Here is an 18,577-nt window from a genome sequence, read left to right as displayed (position 1 = left end):
GCTTGAGCCACCGCGCCTGGCACAATTCTAATTTTCAAAAGAAAGGCAGGCCGGGTGCGGTGGCTCACGCCTGTAATCCCAGCACTCTGGGGGGCTGAGGCAGGCGCATCACGAGGTCAGGAAATTGAGACCATCCTGGCCAACACGGTGAAACCCCGTCTCTACTAAAAATACAAAAATTAGCTGGGCGTGGTGGCGCGTGCCTGTAATCCCAGCTACTCGGGAGGCTGGTGCACTCCAAAAAAAAAAAGAGAGAGAGAGAGAGAGAGAAAGGTTCCTGGATAATTTCTGGATTACAACGATCTCTGTGTATTATTCTAAAATGTTGTATTAGCTGTGTTAAGTGGGTAATAAATACGCCATTTCCCTTTTATGTTTAATTTCTAAATTGTTTTCACCTGTCTCAACTAACCATTAGGATTTGCTTTCTCAGAGTTAACCATTTCTCCACCATGCATTCTACAAACTATATACTCAATAGAGTTTAGATGAACTCTTACGTGGACTAATACGCACACTCAAGCCTACCAAAGGTTTTAGGCCCAAGGTCCTGAGATAATCCATTTCCCCCTCTCTACCAGAACCTCACTACTGCTGCTATTACCTAAAACATTAACCAAACAACTTCCCTGATTTTAAACTGCTCTCTGGAGTGCGCTTGATACTTTATTCATTTACCAATAAATAAACGCCTACTCCTATTGTCCCCACAAATGTCAGCTCCACATGCAGAAATCAGCTACTGCTAAATTGATAAATCAGGGAATCATCTGGCTATAGGGTGAGCCAGACCAGGAATCGCAGCTCTGCCACTTATAAGCAGTGAGATTTGGGACAACGTAACTTTCCTGAGCCTCAGTTTCCTCTTTAAAACAGGGATAATATAAATACATGTTTCAGACTACTGTTGTAAGGATGAAGTGAGGCAGTCCATGTAAAGATCTTTACTCAGTGCCTGACACATACAGTAAGTGCTCAAAGAATGAGAGCTACTATTATTACCAGTACTTTCTACCAGGTATTGTCTAAGATGCTTAATTTTTTAAGTTATCCATTACTTTTCAAAAATATCTTGGCACTCAAACAAAATGGGTATGCAACCACATAGCTATAAGGATTTGTCATGTGTTCGTAATTCTTGATTGCCATCTATCTAAATCCTATATATAAGTAGTTGTTTTTTGTTTGTTTTTGAGAAAGGGTATCGCTCTGCCACACAGGCTGGAATGCAGTGGCATGAAGACAGCTCAATGTAGCCTCAACCTCCTGGCTCAAGTGATTCTCCCACAACAGCCTCCCAAAATGCTAGGATTACAGATGTGAGCCACTGTGCTCAGCCTTAAGTAGCTATTTTTACTTCAGAATTACTAGTGAAGAAAAAAAGAGGATCTTTGTGAAATTTCTACAAAGACTACCCAGCACTGATGAATAAAAAAATTAATTGTTGTATTTGTTACCCTAGTGTAACTACCACTACAATGAGAAGAATATGATTCATGAATAGATTATAAACTCACATAACACAGATTATTTTCAGCAACAGCCACCAGCTTTTAAGAAAACATCTACCAAACAACAAGATCTTTTGAAGAAATAGCCATCGCAGCTGCCAGTTAACAATAAAAAGCTCACCAGACATGGGGCTAAGATAAGAGGAACAGAAAGTGTAGCATATAAAATCTACAGCAGACACCGAGTCTGTCTCCAGTACAGTAGTTCATCAGAGTGGACAGAAAAAGGCCTAGAAACAGGAATAAAGGGAAGGGAGAAAATAAATATCCTATTCAGAGGCTGAAGAAAAGCACAGAGTTTATCTTGGGAAAGAAAACCCTGGTGATGTAACAGAGGGATTCAAGCACACTGTCATTTATTTGTATATACCAAGCAGCTATTCCAAAACCGTTTCTCTCTTCACACTATATTGTTATTCAACCAAAAAAGGGTATCAGGACATTGGAACCAAAGACAAACCAAAGACAAACCACACTCTATCACACTCTATAACTAACAGGGGAATGTTACTGTAGTGAATGTTATTTCCCTCCTTCAACAAGAATTATTAGTGGGTGGTCTATACTGTTTTCCCCCTCCAGGCCAATTGTGCAAATTAACCAAGACCTATGTAAGCACTTGTCATGATCATTCCTTCTACCTGGCATTTATACCCCAAATCTAACAATAACAGCACCTTTCAGCAAGAGTGATGGCTTGGTTTATGTTGACACTAGACAGCAATGGGTATCTTTTGATAATGGCTATAAAGCAATACAGAGAGTGATGTGGAAGACTCAAGAAGGTGACTCCTACCAGAAATACATTTGTCCCAGCAATCCCATTACTGCGTATATACCCAAAGGATTATAAATCATCCTCCCATAAAGGCATATGCACATGTATGTTTACTGCAACACTATTTACAGTAGCAAAGACTTGGAACTAACCCAAACGCCCATGAATGACAGACTGCATAAAGAAAATGCAGCACATATACACCACGGAATACTATGCAGCCATAAAAAGAACGAGTTCACGTCCTTTGCAGGAACATGGATGAACCTGGAAGCCATCATTCTCAGCAAACTAACACAGGAAAAGAAAACCAAACACTGCATGTTCTCACTCATAAGTAGGAGGTGAACAATGAGAACACACCGACACAGGCAGGGGAACATCACACACTGGAGCCTGTTGGGCACTGGGGGGCAAGGGGAGGGAGAGCATTAGGACAAATTTAAAAAACAGGTGACACTTAACCTAAGTCTAGCCAATTGAGAAGAAACCATCAGCGAAGAGGTGTGGGGCAGCAGGAGAAGTAATAGCCCAGTCAGTGTGAAGAGCATACGCAAGGACTGAGAAGTGGGAAAAAGCCCAAGTGGAGCCTGTAGGCAACAGTAAAGGATTTGGATTTTCAGTGGGCTACAAGGCCCTGTGTGATCTGCCTGCCCAACTCACTCATAATCCTTCAGCATCTGACCTTTTCTACTGCACTCTCTCCACGCTGGCCTCTCCAGCCACTCTATCCGCTGTTGTTCTTCAAAACACCAGGTCTTCTCCAACCAGAGACTTCAGATATGCTGTTCCTTCTGTGTGAAAGCTCATCCACAATATGCACATGACTGAAGCTCTCACATCCTACAAGTCATGACTCCTTCTCATGACTTGTAGGTGAGAAAATCCCTTCTCACCCCATTTTAAATTGTATTTCCCATACTTTATCTTTTTCCAAAACACTCATTACCACCTGCCATATACTTTTAACTCATTGTTTTTGTTGCTTGTCTCCTCCACTAAAATAAACCTTTAGAGGGCAGTTCTGTTTGTTGCTGTTTTTCTGAAAATGAGAATAATACCTAGCACAAAGTAGATGCTCAATAAATACGTGTTGTATGAATTTATTCATACAACAAAGGCAAGCAAATAGATACTAAAAGGTTTTACCAGGGGAGAAACAATTAATTTTGATTCATTTGACTGTATAAGTACATTTCGAAATTCCACTTCCTCCATTTACCATTACCTAGAAACTTGGGGATTTCACATTAAGGAGGTGGCTACATGCCCAACTGGCTCTTAACTTTAGCTACCACCAATTCATTTCTACAATGCTACCATGGTGATCTTTCAAACACATCTACTCCCATCTCCTGCCCTCCACTACCTACCTGCCAAGGCTGCAACAGGTTTCAGGCTCCCACACAGTGATGCCCCAACCTCACAAGCTGCTTCCACACCAGACTGGCTAACTCTCCAACTCTCCCCCTTCACCTCTTCCAGGAAGCCTTCCTTTCCTCACCTCTACTTCTTCACCCCACTGCTCTGACAGGATTCCACCTCAAGTTGCTGAGATTTCTGATTTTCTGGGCACACACTCCCACCATCCAGGCCTTGCTAGGGAGTTTAGATTTTCTTCTAAGGGTGCTGGGAAGCCTCTGAAGCAGCAGTTCCCAATCTTCATGACACCAGAGACCATTTTCATGGAAGACAATTTTTCCACTGACCAGGGTTAGGTGGGGACCGAGGGAACCTCAGATCATCAGGCATTAAATTCTCAAAAGCAGCACGCAACCTAGATCCCATGCATGAACAGTTCACAACAGAGTTTGTGCTCCTATGAGAATCTAATGCCACTGATCTGACAGGAGGTAGAGCTCAGGCAGTAATGCTCAGTGCCCCATCCCCACTTACCTCCTGCTGTGTGACCTGGTTCCTAACAGGCCATATGCCAGTACTGATCCACAGCGGAGGAGTTGGGGATCCCTACTACAAAGGATGATGCATAAATGTCTGTTTTAACTTGGCTGTATTCCCGTATCCTTGCCCGGATACTTAAAAAGGAAGATGAAACTCTTCCTCTTACTCTCAACAGATGATCTCCCAACTTCCCTCTTCCTTCACAGAAATGATGAGAATGAACTAAACATATTATTCCACAATTCTACATCCCTACCTGCAATTGAATCCACATGCTTTTCCTCTCATGAGAATGGGATAAAGTCGCTGATTCCATACAAAACCAGCCTGTCCATGTGGACTCTGAGTTGTATCTCCTTTTTCCAACTCAAGGTACTATACTTGTGATTATCAATTTTTTTCACGTGACCAATTATCCCTTACTCTTGGATCATTCCCAGTGGCAGACAAACATTCCCTAATACTATCCAAATAAAACAAAACAAACCTCCTCATCATTCCCATAGATCCTTTACCCCGTGTCTTCATCCTGCTACTGCCTCATTTCTCCAATTGCCTTTCAAAGCAAAACCCTTTAAAAAGCTGTCCATACTTGCCCTCTCCATTTCTTCAGCTCGGGCTATCACTTCCCTATACAATGAGGGATCTGCCTTCCCAACTCTCCAGATTAAGGTCATTAATGAACTTCATATTGTCAACGCCAGAGATCGATTCTCTGGCCTGACTTTACTTCACAGCAGCATGTAACACAGACCATCATTCCTCACTTAAAGCATGTTCTTCTCTCCTCCCAGATTCACCACCACCATACTCATCTGGTTTCCCTACTGCCTCACTGAAGAGTCCTCCCCACCCACTCACCACCTCACTGTGGAGAGACCCAAGGCTCAGCCCTTGGCCCTAATGGATTCTTTACTGACACTCCTATCTTAGGAAACAAACCTAGGTCCCATGACTTTCCATGTCCTCTGTATGTTGAGGATATAGACTGACCCAGTCTCCACCCCAGGCTGCTCCACCATGCTCCAGATTGTGTATTCAATTGCTGACACCACAGCTGCACATGAATGCCCACTAAGTACATCAAATAGTGTGGCCAAAATCAGAGCTGCTGACCCTGAGTCTCCCACACTCTCCAGCATTCCTCAGCTCATTAAGTGGTACCATTCAGTTGCTCAAGCCCCAAATCCCAATTCTTATCTTTCTCCCTCACCCATATCCAATTTTTCATCAACTCATGTGAACTCCACCTCCAAGCATATCCTGAACAGGATAACCTCTCTGCATTACCACTGGCATTAGCAAAGTCTAAGTCACTATCACCTCTAACCTGGTCAGTCAGTCCCTCCACATATTTGCCAATGATCTTAACACGAATTAGATAATTCCCTTGCCGAAGCTACCCCTAACCACTAACCATCCTCCCAAGTTTCATTACACTTAAATACAAATTCCTTTCCTTGGCCTCTGCTATCTAACCTTGTCAGCATTATTTCTCTACATTCTTCCCCCTTCCCTTCTCAGAGTGCCCCTTCCACAACATCTGATGGCTGCTTCTTTCTTTTTTACATTTTGAGAGAGGGTCTTGCTCTGTTGCTCAGGCTGGAGTCCAGTATGCGCAATCACAGCTCACTGAAGCCTCGACCTGCTGGGCACAAGTGATCCTCCCACCTCAGCCTCCTGAGTAGCTGGGATTACAGGTCACCATACCCAGCTAATTTTTTTGTAGAGATGGGGTCTCACTATGTTGCCAGGCTGGTCTTGAACTCCTGAGCTCAAGTGATCCTCCCACCTCAGCCTCCCAAAATGCTGGGATTACAGGTGTGAGCCACCACGCCCGGCCTGTGGCTGATTCTTTCTCAGCATTCTGGTCTCAGTTCAAATGTTAAATGCTTAGAAAAATCTTCCTTGATCATGTTAGTTAGAATCCCCCAGCCCCAACTCATTAGCCTACTTTGACTTCACAGCATTCAACAGTCCTTGGAAATATTTGTGTATTTACTGTCTCACTTCCCTAGAGGGCAGGGGCTCCATGTGATTTGTGTCACTCTATCTCTAACACCCATGAGAAAACCTGGCACTTAAATATCTGCTGACCAAGTGCCTGACTTGGGAGTTAGGACTGTGCTTTCTCACCTTCTGTGGAGTTGTATCCTCAGACTCTATCTACACTAGGATGAGTGCCAGAGAACATGAAACTTGCCAACCTGATCAGAAAGTGAAATGACCAGGTTGTCAAGTTTCAGTTTTGCTTACCAATAAGTGCCCAAAGTACTTACATGGGTGTCCTTGATCGAGTGTGATTTGCTCTAAGTCCAAATCCTGTAACTGAAAATACAAAATTGGCCCAGAGTGGGATTACACAGAATGATGGCTTCTGTGTTCCATACTTCTATTATTAGTAAAATCTTTATAGTGAGCATGTATTAACTTCTATAACGATATTTTTTTCCATTAAAACCAGTCTTTCTATACAGTTTCCAAAAAGAACAAGGTAATTTAAATGAAGAACTGCTAAGTTAGAGTGGAAATTTCCAAGAACTGAAAAGGCAATTTTCTAAATTCCCTCTACAGGCAGAAAACCCCCACGACTATCACCACACATTAAAAAAATCATGTAAGTAGTATCCTCATTTATCTTTCTGATCCACTTCCCACCTTCATGATGACTTTATTCCACTGCCTGTAATTTACCGTTTTTGCCCAGAAAAAAGGGGGTTTGAAAAACATTACAAGCAGCATAAAGCAGCACAAACTACAGGCTTCCAGAAGATGAGCAAGTACAACTCTGCACAAGCAGGAAAAAGTAAGTCAAGGAGGTGGCTAAAGGAGGAACTAAGAAATGTCACCTCCCACTTCCCATTTTTGCTAGTCCAAGAAGGCATGAAACTGGGGTTTGGGTGTGATGGCTCATGCCTATAATTCTAACACTCTGGGAGGCAGAGTGGAAGGATTTCTTGAGCTCCGGAGTTTGAGACCAGCCTGGGCAACATGGTGAAACCCCATCTCTACAAAATACAAAAATTAGCCGGGCAGGGTAGTGTGCCCCTGTGGCCCCAGCTACTCAGGAGGCTGAGATGGGAGGATTGCTTGAGACCAGGAAGTGAAGTCAAGGCTGCAGTGAGCCGTGGATCATGCCACTGCACCGTAGCCTGGGTGATACAGCAAGACTCTGTCTCAAAAGAATAAAAAAGAAAAAAAGAAAAAAACTGTGGTTCATTTGCTACACTCTGTCATCCTGAGCATGTCAGAGTTTCCTCTCACTACCTACACCTTGCCTGCTAAAGAAAAACTGTCATCTCACTTTCTGCTGCTCCTTCGACAGTCCTGGCTGATGACTTGATTAGAGAGGCATCCCTGTGACGTTGTGCTTTCATTACTGATAACCTGCATTATGTCATTCAATTCTCCCAACCCCTATTAGTTACTACCATTATTCTTATTTCATACCTGAGTCAAGTGAGGTTCAGCAAAGCTATGTAGTTTCCTTCAAATTGCTTACCTACTAGAGCTTAGATTTGAGCCCAGGCTTAATTCTAGAACTGGAGTTCCCAGAATTGCCTCTGTGTAAAGCTGACTTCTGCAAACTTGCCATATGGAACCCCTTTTCTGCACAACACCAACTAAGAGCACACAGAAACAGGGTTCCCTGGAACACACTCTTGGAAAAAATGATTTAAAGCTATGGTACTCTAACACCAAAATAGATACTCTTCTCTGAGAAGACCATAATGAAACGAAAAAAATAATGACAAGGTAATATGTCTTTCCTAAAGTGAAACTTTTTCACAATTAAAGGACTGTTCTTTATTCCAAAACAATGTTCTCATACTTTTTTGAGGTAAGTACATATAAATTGCCAGCATCCGTATGTCTAGAGTCCCCAAATTATTTCTGAAACTTTCTTGTTTGAAATATAAAGCCTGGGGACCACTGGTTAAAAGTATTACCTTCTTTTCTGTTGCATGACTGGAGTTCAGGATTAAGGAAAACATCTGTATAATCTGGGAGGGAAATAGTTTCTGTTTTAACATTGTGAATCTAACTGATAATGAACTAGTGCTTTCTTTTTCCTTGCCATACGCTTACATATAAGAGAAAAAAACATTTCATGCTAGCGTGTCTTTAATACAAAGAAGAACAAGAACACTTAATCTAGTTTTACGTTATGAGTGGCTGAAATGCAAAAATCGTTCTCCTTCTTCTGCTCATTTATTATAATCCCTGCTGTACAAGATGAATATAAATGTAACCCTCTGCCTTTTTCTCAAAAGTACAGTAACTCCAACTGCTAAGTCTACTAACAGGCTTCTTTTCTCCTTAGAATTTCAATCAAAAAATAATAATCAGAGGGGCATATTTATTAGAAATACTGCCATAAAAACATCAATGTGAACATCAATGTGATTAAAAGCAATCTTGCACTGAAATGCTATTTAAATAGTGAAATTTCACTTCTCCCTTTCTAAAGGATTTTTTTTTTTAATGGCACAAATCCCAGATGATTGTGTTTGCTATCTGCTACAACTTTAGCTTTCATTTAATCTTTTTTAAAAAAGCCAATTACTTCTAATGCAAACTGCAGATACTTCCCCTCCCCCTCAAAGAAAAAAATTTATAAAAGAACAACTAAATACAACACACTATCGTAAGGCACAGCAAGGAAAAGGCTCTGATATTTTTACTTAAAAAAATGGTTTTTGGTAAAGGTCAGTATTTCCAGACAAGGATAAGAAAAACAAAGGTTATGGTGACCTGCTCAAGCTCATGAAAAGCCATGTACCTTCTGGAAAGAGCTCGGAACAGCAGAATGGTTAAGCATGTGAGCTGTGGAGTAGTTAGACAGATCTGGGTTACAGGGCCTCTTACATGCTTTGTGATCTTAGTGAGCTACCTCACTTTTCTGAGCCATAGTTTCCTCATCTGTAAAATGGAGATAATGGTGATACCTAGATCATAGGATTGTGATTCATAAATACCTCATATTTCCCTCCTGAGATTAGAGTTTACAAGAACCAAGCACAACTGTAAATTGGATACAGCTTGGGAACCCCATCCTACTGTGCACATGGAAACATGTGCATGGTCTCCATGAACTGTGAAACGTAAGGGTTCAGAAATTTAGCATAGATTGTGCCAGGTGTTACTTTCCAGTAAGCACAAAACTGTAAAGATACAGGCCTAAAGAACACTGTCTGCCTTCTTAATCAAAATGCAGATTTGTTTCCCAGTGAATTTTTCCTATAATTCCTAAGACCCATAACAAGGCTTCAGCTTCTCTAAACCAGCTCAGGGGCAGCGATTCTGGAGAATTTGAATGGAAATTCCATGAAAGTTCTGGACTCTTTCTCCTGAATATTTACGTACCATGAGGGGCTTAATAGAACTCAGGCAACATTCTCATGGTCCATGGCTCTTGGAAGCTGAGGCAGTAACAGCTCTATTCGTGCTCTGTATGTGAACTGCTCCCAATCAGGTGTATACCATAAAAAAGTGACAGTGAATTATAAAAGTGGACAAAGACAGCAACCTTCTTATATGAAACCATTTCTTCTCTCCATTATTTGCTTTTAACTCAACATGTTTCTTTACTATTGAATGAACTCTTGGTTTAAGACTAATGAATTTTATTATTTTGAAGATTCTCCCCTTCAAAATAGACAGTTCAAGAATAATAAGATCACATTCTGCAATTCTGCAGATTGGGTTTCCTTTTATCAACCAAGGAACTCAGAATAGTGGTCAGCAAACTTTTCCTGTAAAGAACCAGACAGTAAATGTTTTGGGCTTGGTGGGTCATACGGTCTCTGCTGCGTGTAGTCAACTCTGCTGTTCACTGTATGCAGCAAGCAGCTACAGACAATAAATTTCATTTATTGTGGCTACATTTCAATACATTTAGTTATGGACACTGACACTGAAGTCTCATATAATTTTCACATGTCATGAAATCTTTTGAGTTTTCATTTCAACCAACGCAATGCAAAAACCAGGCAGGCAAGATTTGGCCCACACGCCGCAATTGGGAAAAAGTCCCTGCTACAGGTGGGTCTTTATGGGTCTCTGGGGGCTCCTGCAACTGTGGGTTAGTGAAGAGCTTACAGGTAAGGAGTCATGCGCAGGAGCTGTCAGCAAGGACACTGCCCACTGTCACGGCAACGCTGATTCTCATCTATGGAGGTGTTTCGTAAGTGTGGGTGATCTGCAACCAAATCACCTGACTGCACCTTACATGTGCATTAATGTTCAACAAGCACCAGGTGATGCTAAGGCAGGGAACTTGGATTTTACTGATTCCTGTCTGATGCTTGGTTTATATCTCCACGTAAGATATAACCACACTGCAAGTACTGCCACCTGCAGAACCTTTACACACCCACAGAAGGATCAGAAATGTAAGCCTGACTTGCCTCAAAAAAAGGTGCAGAACACAAAAAGCCTCCATTCTGCAGGAAGTAAGCTGAAGTCCATGTGAGCGGAAAAACAAAACCAAAAGAAATGATATGCTTCAAAATAATTCACTGTGGGGAGTAGGGCAGAGGTGAAGCAAGATTGGGCCATGACTCATTTGTTGAAACTGTGTGATGGATACAAGGAGGATCATTAAAATATTTTCTCTACTTTGTATGTTTCAAATTGTCCATAAGAAACAGTTGAGGAGAAAAGCAGACAAAAGAAACCCTAGAGAAAAATAGAAATGCTCTGTATTTCAGGGAGAGGAAATTATACCTACAATGTGCCTTTAACAGTAAAATACTTCACAAACACCTATTTGTTTTCCATTAATTAACCATGAACCATTTTTTTCCCCTAGGAAAGAAAAAAGGTGGTACTGTGTTGACTCAGTCTGTGTTTACTGAGGCTATCCAACTCCCTAGCAAGCTTGTTTTGGGTTTCTTTTTTTTGAACTCTAGTTGCCTATAGGTGCTAACCACACACTTTTCCATCTTGCCCCAGGCTCAATCACGTTCAGGTTAATTATTGAGAAGGAAATCACCCATCATCAAGTACGGACATCACACTGGGTTGCCATTCTACTTCTTTGCCTAAATATCAGAGATAAGAGAGGTGATGTCCTGTCTGCACCATTCCTGGAAAGTGTAAATGGAGCATTATATTAAGGACAGAGAAACAAAAGTGCTGAAAGCTTCTGGCCTCCCCTGGGGCCATACAGCAACACCCCCTAAACACACAAGCACACAGAATACTATCTTTTTTGGAGTCACAATACAATGAAAAATTGGTCATTTGAACCACACGCTAGAGTGACTCAATTCAATCTTCCTAGTAACTCTACTCATCACTTTTGGGGCAAATATTTACGAGCACAATGGTGTGCAAGAGCTGAATATGCCTTCATCAACAACATCCCTGCCCTCAGGGAACTTACTCTCTAAACAAGGAGCCATCACACAATGCAGTTTCAAATGCTAACACTTAGAGTGCAGAAAGAAAAAGTAGAGTACTTTGATACCATACAACAGTTAGACTTAGAGAAGTTATGGACAGCTTCCCAAAGATGTCATTTTTTCCAATTCCATTACTGACTCCTACAATGACACCATATAGGTTTTAAAATCTGCTGTGAAACTAAGGCATTTAAAGTTTTTATTTTTTAAGGATCTCTAAATGTTCAGGCACTAATATAGAAACCCTAATCAGTTATTAGTACCAAATAATTCAATCTAAACATAATTTTGTTAAGTTTCACAAATCCAAAATTTGTGGAAGTCCAGAATTTCACAAATCACCTTGGGAGAAAAAACAGTAATTTGTCTTTTGAGTTTAATCATTTCAAAAACGTCAACCGGGCACAGTGGCTCATACCTGTCATCTCAACACTTTGGGAGGCCAAGGCGGGTGGATCACCTCAGGTCAGGAGTTCAAGACCAGACTGGCCAACATTGTGAAACCCCGTCTCTACTAAAAAGACAAAAATTAGCCAGATGTGGTGGCAGGTGCTGCCTGTAATCCCAGCTACTTGGGAGGCTGAGGTAGGAGAATCGCTTGAATCCTGGAGGTGGAAGTTGCAGTGAGCCGAGATCACGCCCATGCCATTGTACTCCAACCCGGGTGACACAGCGAGACTCTGTCTCAACAACAACAACAAAAAGTCAAAATGTATTACCAATTTCTTCCCACCAAAATTAATCATGCTAACAACTAATACTACAAATTACAGAACAAGAATAAGGCAATACAAATACGAGAATGCAAACGAAACTAGGTTGACCTCTGAACGATAACCAAATTTTGTCTTAATATTTGCCTACTTGTGCTAAATGGCAGAAGAGGGATGATATACTACCTAAACCATAAATAATTTCCCTCCATCTAAATCAAGAGTTCCAACCTTCTGCCGCAACATTAACCCTTGGGTAGTCTTGCCTTGGGTAGGTTTCCTACCAAAACCACAAATAATTTCCCTCCATCTAAATCAAGAGTTCCAACCGTCTGCCATAGCATTAACCCTTGGGTAGTCTTGCCTGATAGGAGTTGGTCAAAGTAAATTACAAGAAGAAGTGAAAAGAAAAAAAAGGCAGAGAGCCTGGCTTAGCAGTTTTGAATTTTACGGGTGGGGACGTGTAAATGATCTTTTTGAGAATCCAAGAGGAGCTATGAACACCTACCCTAGAAAACTGACACATTATTTTGCATACAATTTCAGCGGAACTACAACCCCCTGAAGCCTTTTCAAAGGTCACAGATTAAAAAATCCCATACCTAGAAATATAGAATTAAGAAGTCAGGCCTAAGGTTATCAGCAGTCAAAAGAGTTAAAAGGAATTAGTGTGTACTGAGTCATTCACATGTTATCTAATTTAATTTCAACTCCTACAATAACCTTGGGAAGTTGGTACTATTATCATCTTCCAAAGAGGGAAAGTATATTCAGAAAGATGAAACAACTAATGTAAGGTTAAGCAGCTTTCTCTCACACCCAGGCTTTATAACCCCTAGGTCCAAAACTGCAAATTGGAGAATTCAAGTCAAGTGCATATTCCTAGAGATCTTTCAAGATGAGGAGTTTCTGGTGAGAGTGGTGGCTCATGCCTGTAATCCCAGCTCTTTGGGGATGCCGAGGCGGGGGGATCACCTGAGGTCAGGAGCTCAAGACCAGACTGACCAATATGGCGAAACTCCATCTCTACAAAAAGTACAAAAATTAACCAGGTGTGGTGGTGCGTGCCTATAATCCCAGCTGCTAGGGAGGCTGAGGCCTGAGAATCGCTTGAACCCAGGAAGCAGAGGTTGCAGTGAGCCGAGAACTTGCCACTGCACTCCAGCCTGGGCGACAGTCAGACTCCATCTCAAAAAAAATAGAGGCGTTTTTGACTTTCAGTGATTGATTCACGTGATCAATTTATCTATATATTTCTTCAGTTTAACAAGAGGAATCAGTATGGATTTAACTTCAAAACATCTTTTCTTAGTAGCAGATAAATTTTATCCAGACAATGAATAATGGTCTAATAAGTTTTGATAATATTAAATGTATTTTCATTTATGAAGCACCCTATAACGGTCTGTTAGGAGAACATAAAGGTCCACTGAGTGAGTGCTGGACATCCTCAAACTTGGATTTTAAAATATTCCCAGAAAATCCACAAAGTCACAAACAAATGAAGAACTGACTGAATTTAAAACTTCAGTCTCGACTCAGGCATAAGTTCCAAGTGGCTTGGTAGCTACAGTATCCTCTAAATGGTTATAGCAGCTTTAAAAGGGGGAGGAGGAGAACCCTTAAAAAACACTAACAAGCACCGGGCGCGGTGCTCACACTTGTAATCCCAGCACTTTGGGAGGCCAAGGCAGGTGGATCACGAGATCAGGAGATCAAGACCATCCTGGTCAACACGGTGAAACCCCGTCTCTACTAAAACACAAAAAATTAGCTGGGCGTGGTGGCCTGCCGCCTGTAGTCCCAGCTACTAGGGAGGCTGAAGCAGGAGAATCGCTTGAACCCAGGAGGTGGAGGTTGCACTGAGCCAAGATCACACCACTGCACTCCAGCCTGGCGACAGAGCGAGACTCCATCTCAAAAAATCAAAACAAAACAAAACAAAACACTAACAAGATTCATGTCCCTTTTGTGCCTCAAAACAGGTGGTTTAAGGTCTTAAATCTTCATGGAAAACATGCTGATAAATGTATCCCAACAGAAAATAATACATACAGCAAAAATTAGATACAGTCCCCTTAATTTGGTTGGATCCCTGTCCAGCTCAAGGCACCCAATGTAACATTAATACACTTAACTCATCCTTTACAGCAGAATTATTGGTAATTAGAATCTTGTTTTCACACAGATTTAGAAAGCTTGTATGGGGTATGTATCCACACCCAGAAAATGAAAACTAAGAACAAGAGTGGGTCAGGTCCTCTAAAGCTCTACTCCAACTACTTCCTATGAGTTGCCACCTAGTGATTTTAACTTTTTAAGCCCAGGCAGGCTGCCAATTCAGCACTAAAACCGGACTAGCAACTGATTTTTCCTATTGCAACATCATCAACAAGTCCTGTGCTTTCCTTTACCCTCAAACAGCAATTCTCATTTTTAAAAATCAACTGGCCGGGCGCGGTGGCTCAAGCCTGTAATCCCAGCACTTGGGAGGCCAAGGCAGGTGGATCACGAGATCAGGAGATCAAGACCATCCTGGTCAACACGGTGAAACCCCGTCTCTACTAAAACACAAAAAATTAGCTGGGCGTGGTGGCCTGCCGCCTGTAGTCCCAGCTACTAGGGAGGCTGAAGCAGGAGAATCGCTTGAACCCAGGAGGTGGAGGTTGCACTGAGCCAAGATCACACCACTGCACTCCAGCCTGGCGACAGAGCGAGACTCCATCTCAAAAATCAAAACAAAACAAAACAAAACAAAACACTAACAAGATTCATGTCCCTTTTGTGCCTCAAAACAGGTGGTTTAAGGTCTTAAATCTTCATGGAAAACATGCTGATAAATGTATCCCAACAGAAAATAATACATACAGCAAAAATTAGATACAGTCCCCTTAATTTGGTTGGATCCCTGTCCAGCTCAAGGCACCCAATGTAACATTAATACACTTAACTCATCCTTTACAGCAGAATTATTGGTAATTAGAATCTTGTTTTCACACAGATTTAGAAAGCTTGTATGGGGTATGTATCCACACCCAGAAAATGAAAACTAAGAACAAGAGTGGGTCAGGTCCTCTAAAGCTCTACTCCAACTACTTCCTATGAGTTGCCACCTAGTGATTTTAACTTTTTAAGCCCAGGCAGGCTGCCAATTCAGCACTAAAACGGACTAGCAACTGATTTTTCCTATTGCAACATCATCAACAAGTCCTGTGCTTTCCTTTACCCTCAAACAGCAATTCTCATTTTTAAAAATCAACTGGCCGGGCGCGGTGGCTCAAGCCTGTAATCCCAGCACTTTGGGAGGCCGAGACAGGCGGATCACGAGGTCAGGAGATCGAGACCATCCTGGCTAACACGGTGAAACCCCGTCTCTACTAAAAATACAAAAAACTAGCCGGGCGAGGTGGCGGGCGCCTGTGGTCCCAGCTACTCGGGAGGCTGAGGCAGGAGAATGGCGTAAACCCGGGAGGCGGAGCTTGCAGTGAGCTGAGATCCGGCCACTGCACTCCAGACCGGGCGACAGAGCGAGACTCCGTCTCAAAAAAAAAAATAAAATAAAAAAAATAAAAAATAAAATAAAAATCAACTAATTTGTTCTATAATCTGTTCCAATTGGAAGCTCTCAATGGGCTTTCACTGGTCTTACTCTTCCTCCCAGTGCCAAGAGACCAAGAAGTGGCCAATTCAAAAAAACCGAAACAGAGTTAAGTGAAGAAAAACCAGGTGTGAAAAACAAGAAGGAAATGTGAAGACAGTAACAATGGGCAAAGTTTGGACTTAAAAATGCTCCAGTTGCCAAAGTTCTACCTATTCTTGGGCCACAGACAAAAATTCTGCCAAAATAAATGGCTACAAGTGAGAAATAAAACTGCATTTGGGGACTATAAACTCAGTATTCTGGGTCCAAATCTCACTCAAAGCCTTGTCCTAAGTCACTGAAAGAATGACTTGAAACTGAACCCAAAGTTCACTGAACTTCAGAAGTCCTTTCTGACCACGGCGTGCCCAGGCCTAATGCAGGTATTAGACAGCAAAAGCTGACTATTCACAGAAAAAGAAAATCTCCAGAAAAAGTCTGAGAGTTTCCAGATACCTGGCCTGACTTTCATTTGGAGACATACCTTTAGCTACAGCTATTTCCCTAGTGTATCTTTTTAACAAACAGTTTAAAACAAACAAATAATTAGACCCTGATTTCACTAGCTACGGGCAGTAAAGGCTTGTTTTACCAAATAAAATTCTGGCTTTCTTTCCCCCTTGATCTTGGCAGCTCGCAAAAAAATCTGACCAAATTGCACACCGGGTTATGATGATCTTTTTGTAGCACCCTCAACTTGTGCCTTAAATCCTACAGAAATAAGACTGCATAGGTAAAGCATCATCTTTAAGTTCAAAATTCGTTTCGACTGCCAACAGAAAATGTCCCCAAAGCATTCGTGGAAAGGTTTCAAAGCTGAGAATTCCTTCCTCTACTCGTGTTTCTCCGTAAGGAGATCAGAAATGCAGAGATCTAGGTTAAACTTCCCGCCAGTTCCCAGCACTCATCACCAATAATGCTGCTCCTGCCTGGTCACAGAAGGATTCCGGATGCCCCTTATTACAGGAGGCACCCAAACCAAACTTTCCAAGCGCTCTGCCCCCTCCCTCCCTCCTCTCCTCAGGCAGGATCTTAGTAGGCACTGGGGAGTGGGGGAGTCGGTATGGTGGGCTGAAGTTCCTCAGGCAGGATCTTAGTAGGCACGGGGGAGTGGGGGAGTCGGTATGGTGGGCTGAAGTTCCCGGCCCCAGTGAAGTGTCAAGGAAACTTCCCAGGGGTTTGCACAAACTCCATCAGGGGGGCTGGACTCACCTTCCCGACAGAGCCCCATGACTTCTCGGTTTTTCCCAAACTCCTTGAAACTTTCGTCCAATTCTGTCCCTAGGAGATATACACACACAGGAGGAGGGGAGAGGCAGGTCAGTGGCCGGGAGTGTGACGCACGCTCACGCACGCACAGGGTAGGTGTGGGCACCTCCGCGTTCCGCAACCCAGCAAACGATAGCATCTCTGCCCCTCGAGGGGGCGGGTCACAGGACGGGGGCAGGGGGGAGGGGAGGAGAGAGGAGGGGGTCGCGAGGGGGTGAAGGGAGGTAGGAGGGCATAGACACTCACCGTCCTTTCCAGGAAGTTTGGAAGCCTCAACCCACAGATTCCACGACTGTCCCAGCATCACTTCAGGACTGGGTAGAGGCCTGCGCTCCCCGACCGTCGCCATTGCGGCCGCCGAGGTGGAGGCGGCGCCGGACCCGCCGTCCTCCGGCCGTGGGCGCCGTGGCGGCGGCGGTGGCGGCTGCTGCTGCCGCTGGGGCTGCGGAGGCTGCTGCTGCTGCTGCTGCTGCCGGGCAGCCGCGGCCGCTGCTCCGCCCGCCGCCGCCGCGCGGCGCGGCTCCCCCCTGACGTCATCCGCGGCCCGCTCCGACATTCTTTCCGCTCCTACAATGTAACAAAAAAAAAGGGGGAAAGAGTCGCGCGGGGGCCGCTTTTTAAGGAGGCGCCGGGGAGTTCCGGCGGCGTGCGAGGCCCGTGGAGCGGGTGGGGCACGCTGACAGCGCCCCCCTGGCCGCCCAGCCCCCCAAGCCCGCCTCCTGGAGGCCACCCCCCGCCCCGGGCGCAAAGTCCACGGCGCGGGCTAGCTTTCGCTTTCGACTCTCGCGGCCGCCGGAGGGAGGGGACGGGCAGCAGGCGGCCCGCCACCGCGGCGCTGAGTCCCCTGCCTGCCTCTGCCCAGGGACCTGCCGCGGAGGCCAGCGCCGGAGCGGCCCCGCTCCAGCGCCGCGCCCCACCACGGCAGCCCGCGCGGGGAAGCCCGAGCCGCACCCCAGGACCTCCAGCTGCCCACCCTTCGGCCGCTCGCATCCCCGGGCCCGGCCCGGCTGCCCCGCTCCTTCCTTCCGTCCGCGCGTCCGTCCGAGCGGCGGCGCCCGGCCGGCTCCCTTAAGCAGAGGCGCCTCCCGCCGCCTCCTCCCACTTGCCGGTCCCTCCCTCTCAGCTCGCTCCGGCGAAGTTTGCACGTCAAGCCCCCGGACTGGAGCCAGGGCGAAGTCGGAAATGCAGCCACCTATGGAGGAGCCGGCCGGCCGGCCCCAGGGCAGCGCAGGAGAGGCTGGTGCAGGGGGCACTTTGCCCTCGGCTTGCGGGCTGCCGCACAGTTGTCAAAAGCATGAATGGGAAGCCGCCGCAGAGCGGACGCCGGGGATGCAGGGGACCTTGGGCTGGCGGGG

At 44.3% G+C, this 18,577-nt stretch overlaps 1 protein-coding gene across 13 annotated transcripts in view; it reads right to left on the bottom strand.

Moving 5' to 3' along the window:
• Positions 1-18,577, bottom strand: part of ATXN7 (ataxin 7) — a 143,838-nt gene that overhangs the window by 76,843 nt on the left and 48,418 nt on the right. For 9 of the 13 annotated variants that reach the window (XM_033210332.1, XM_033210321.1, XM_033210325.1 and 6 more), the window contains 2 exons: positions 17,469-17,789; positions 17,166-17,234 (listed from right to left, as the gene is read on the bottom strand). In XM_033210332.1, the coding sequence (XP_033066223.1) occupies positions 17,166-17,234; positions 17,469-17,778 (379 nt within the window). In that variant the 5' untranslated portion in view covers positions 17,779-17,789. Of the gene's footprint in view, positions 1-17,165; positions 17,235-17,468; positions 17,790-18,195; positions 18,310-18,577 lie in introns of those variants that run through there. The other 4 variants (XM_033210334.1, XM_033210327.1, XM_033210328.1 and 1 more) reach the window with 3 other exon arrangements.

Source organism: Trachypithecus francoisi, unplaced genomic scaffold, assembly GCF_009764315.1.
Source record: "Trachypithecus francoisi isolate TF-2019V2 unplaced genomic scaffold, Tfra_2.0 Lachesis_group0, whole genome shotgun sequence".
NCBI lineage: Eukaryota > Metazoa > Chordata > Mammalia > Primates > Cercopithecidae > Trachypithecus > Trachypithecus francoisi.
The sequence above is the reverse complement of the archived record's forward strand: the minus strand, read 5'-3'. Positions and strand labels throughout refer to the sequence as shown.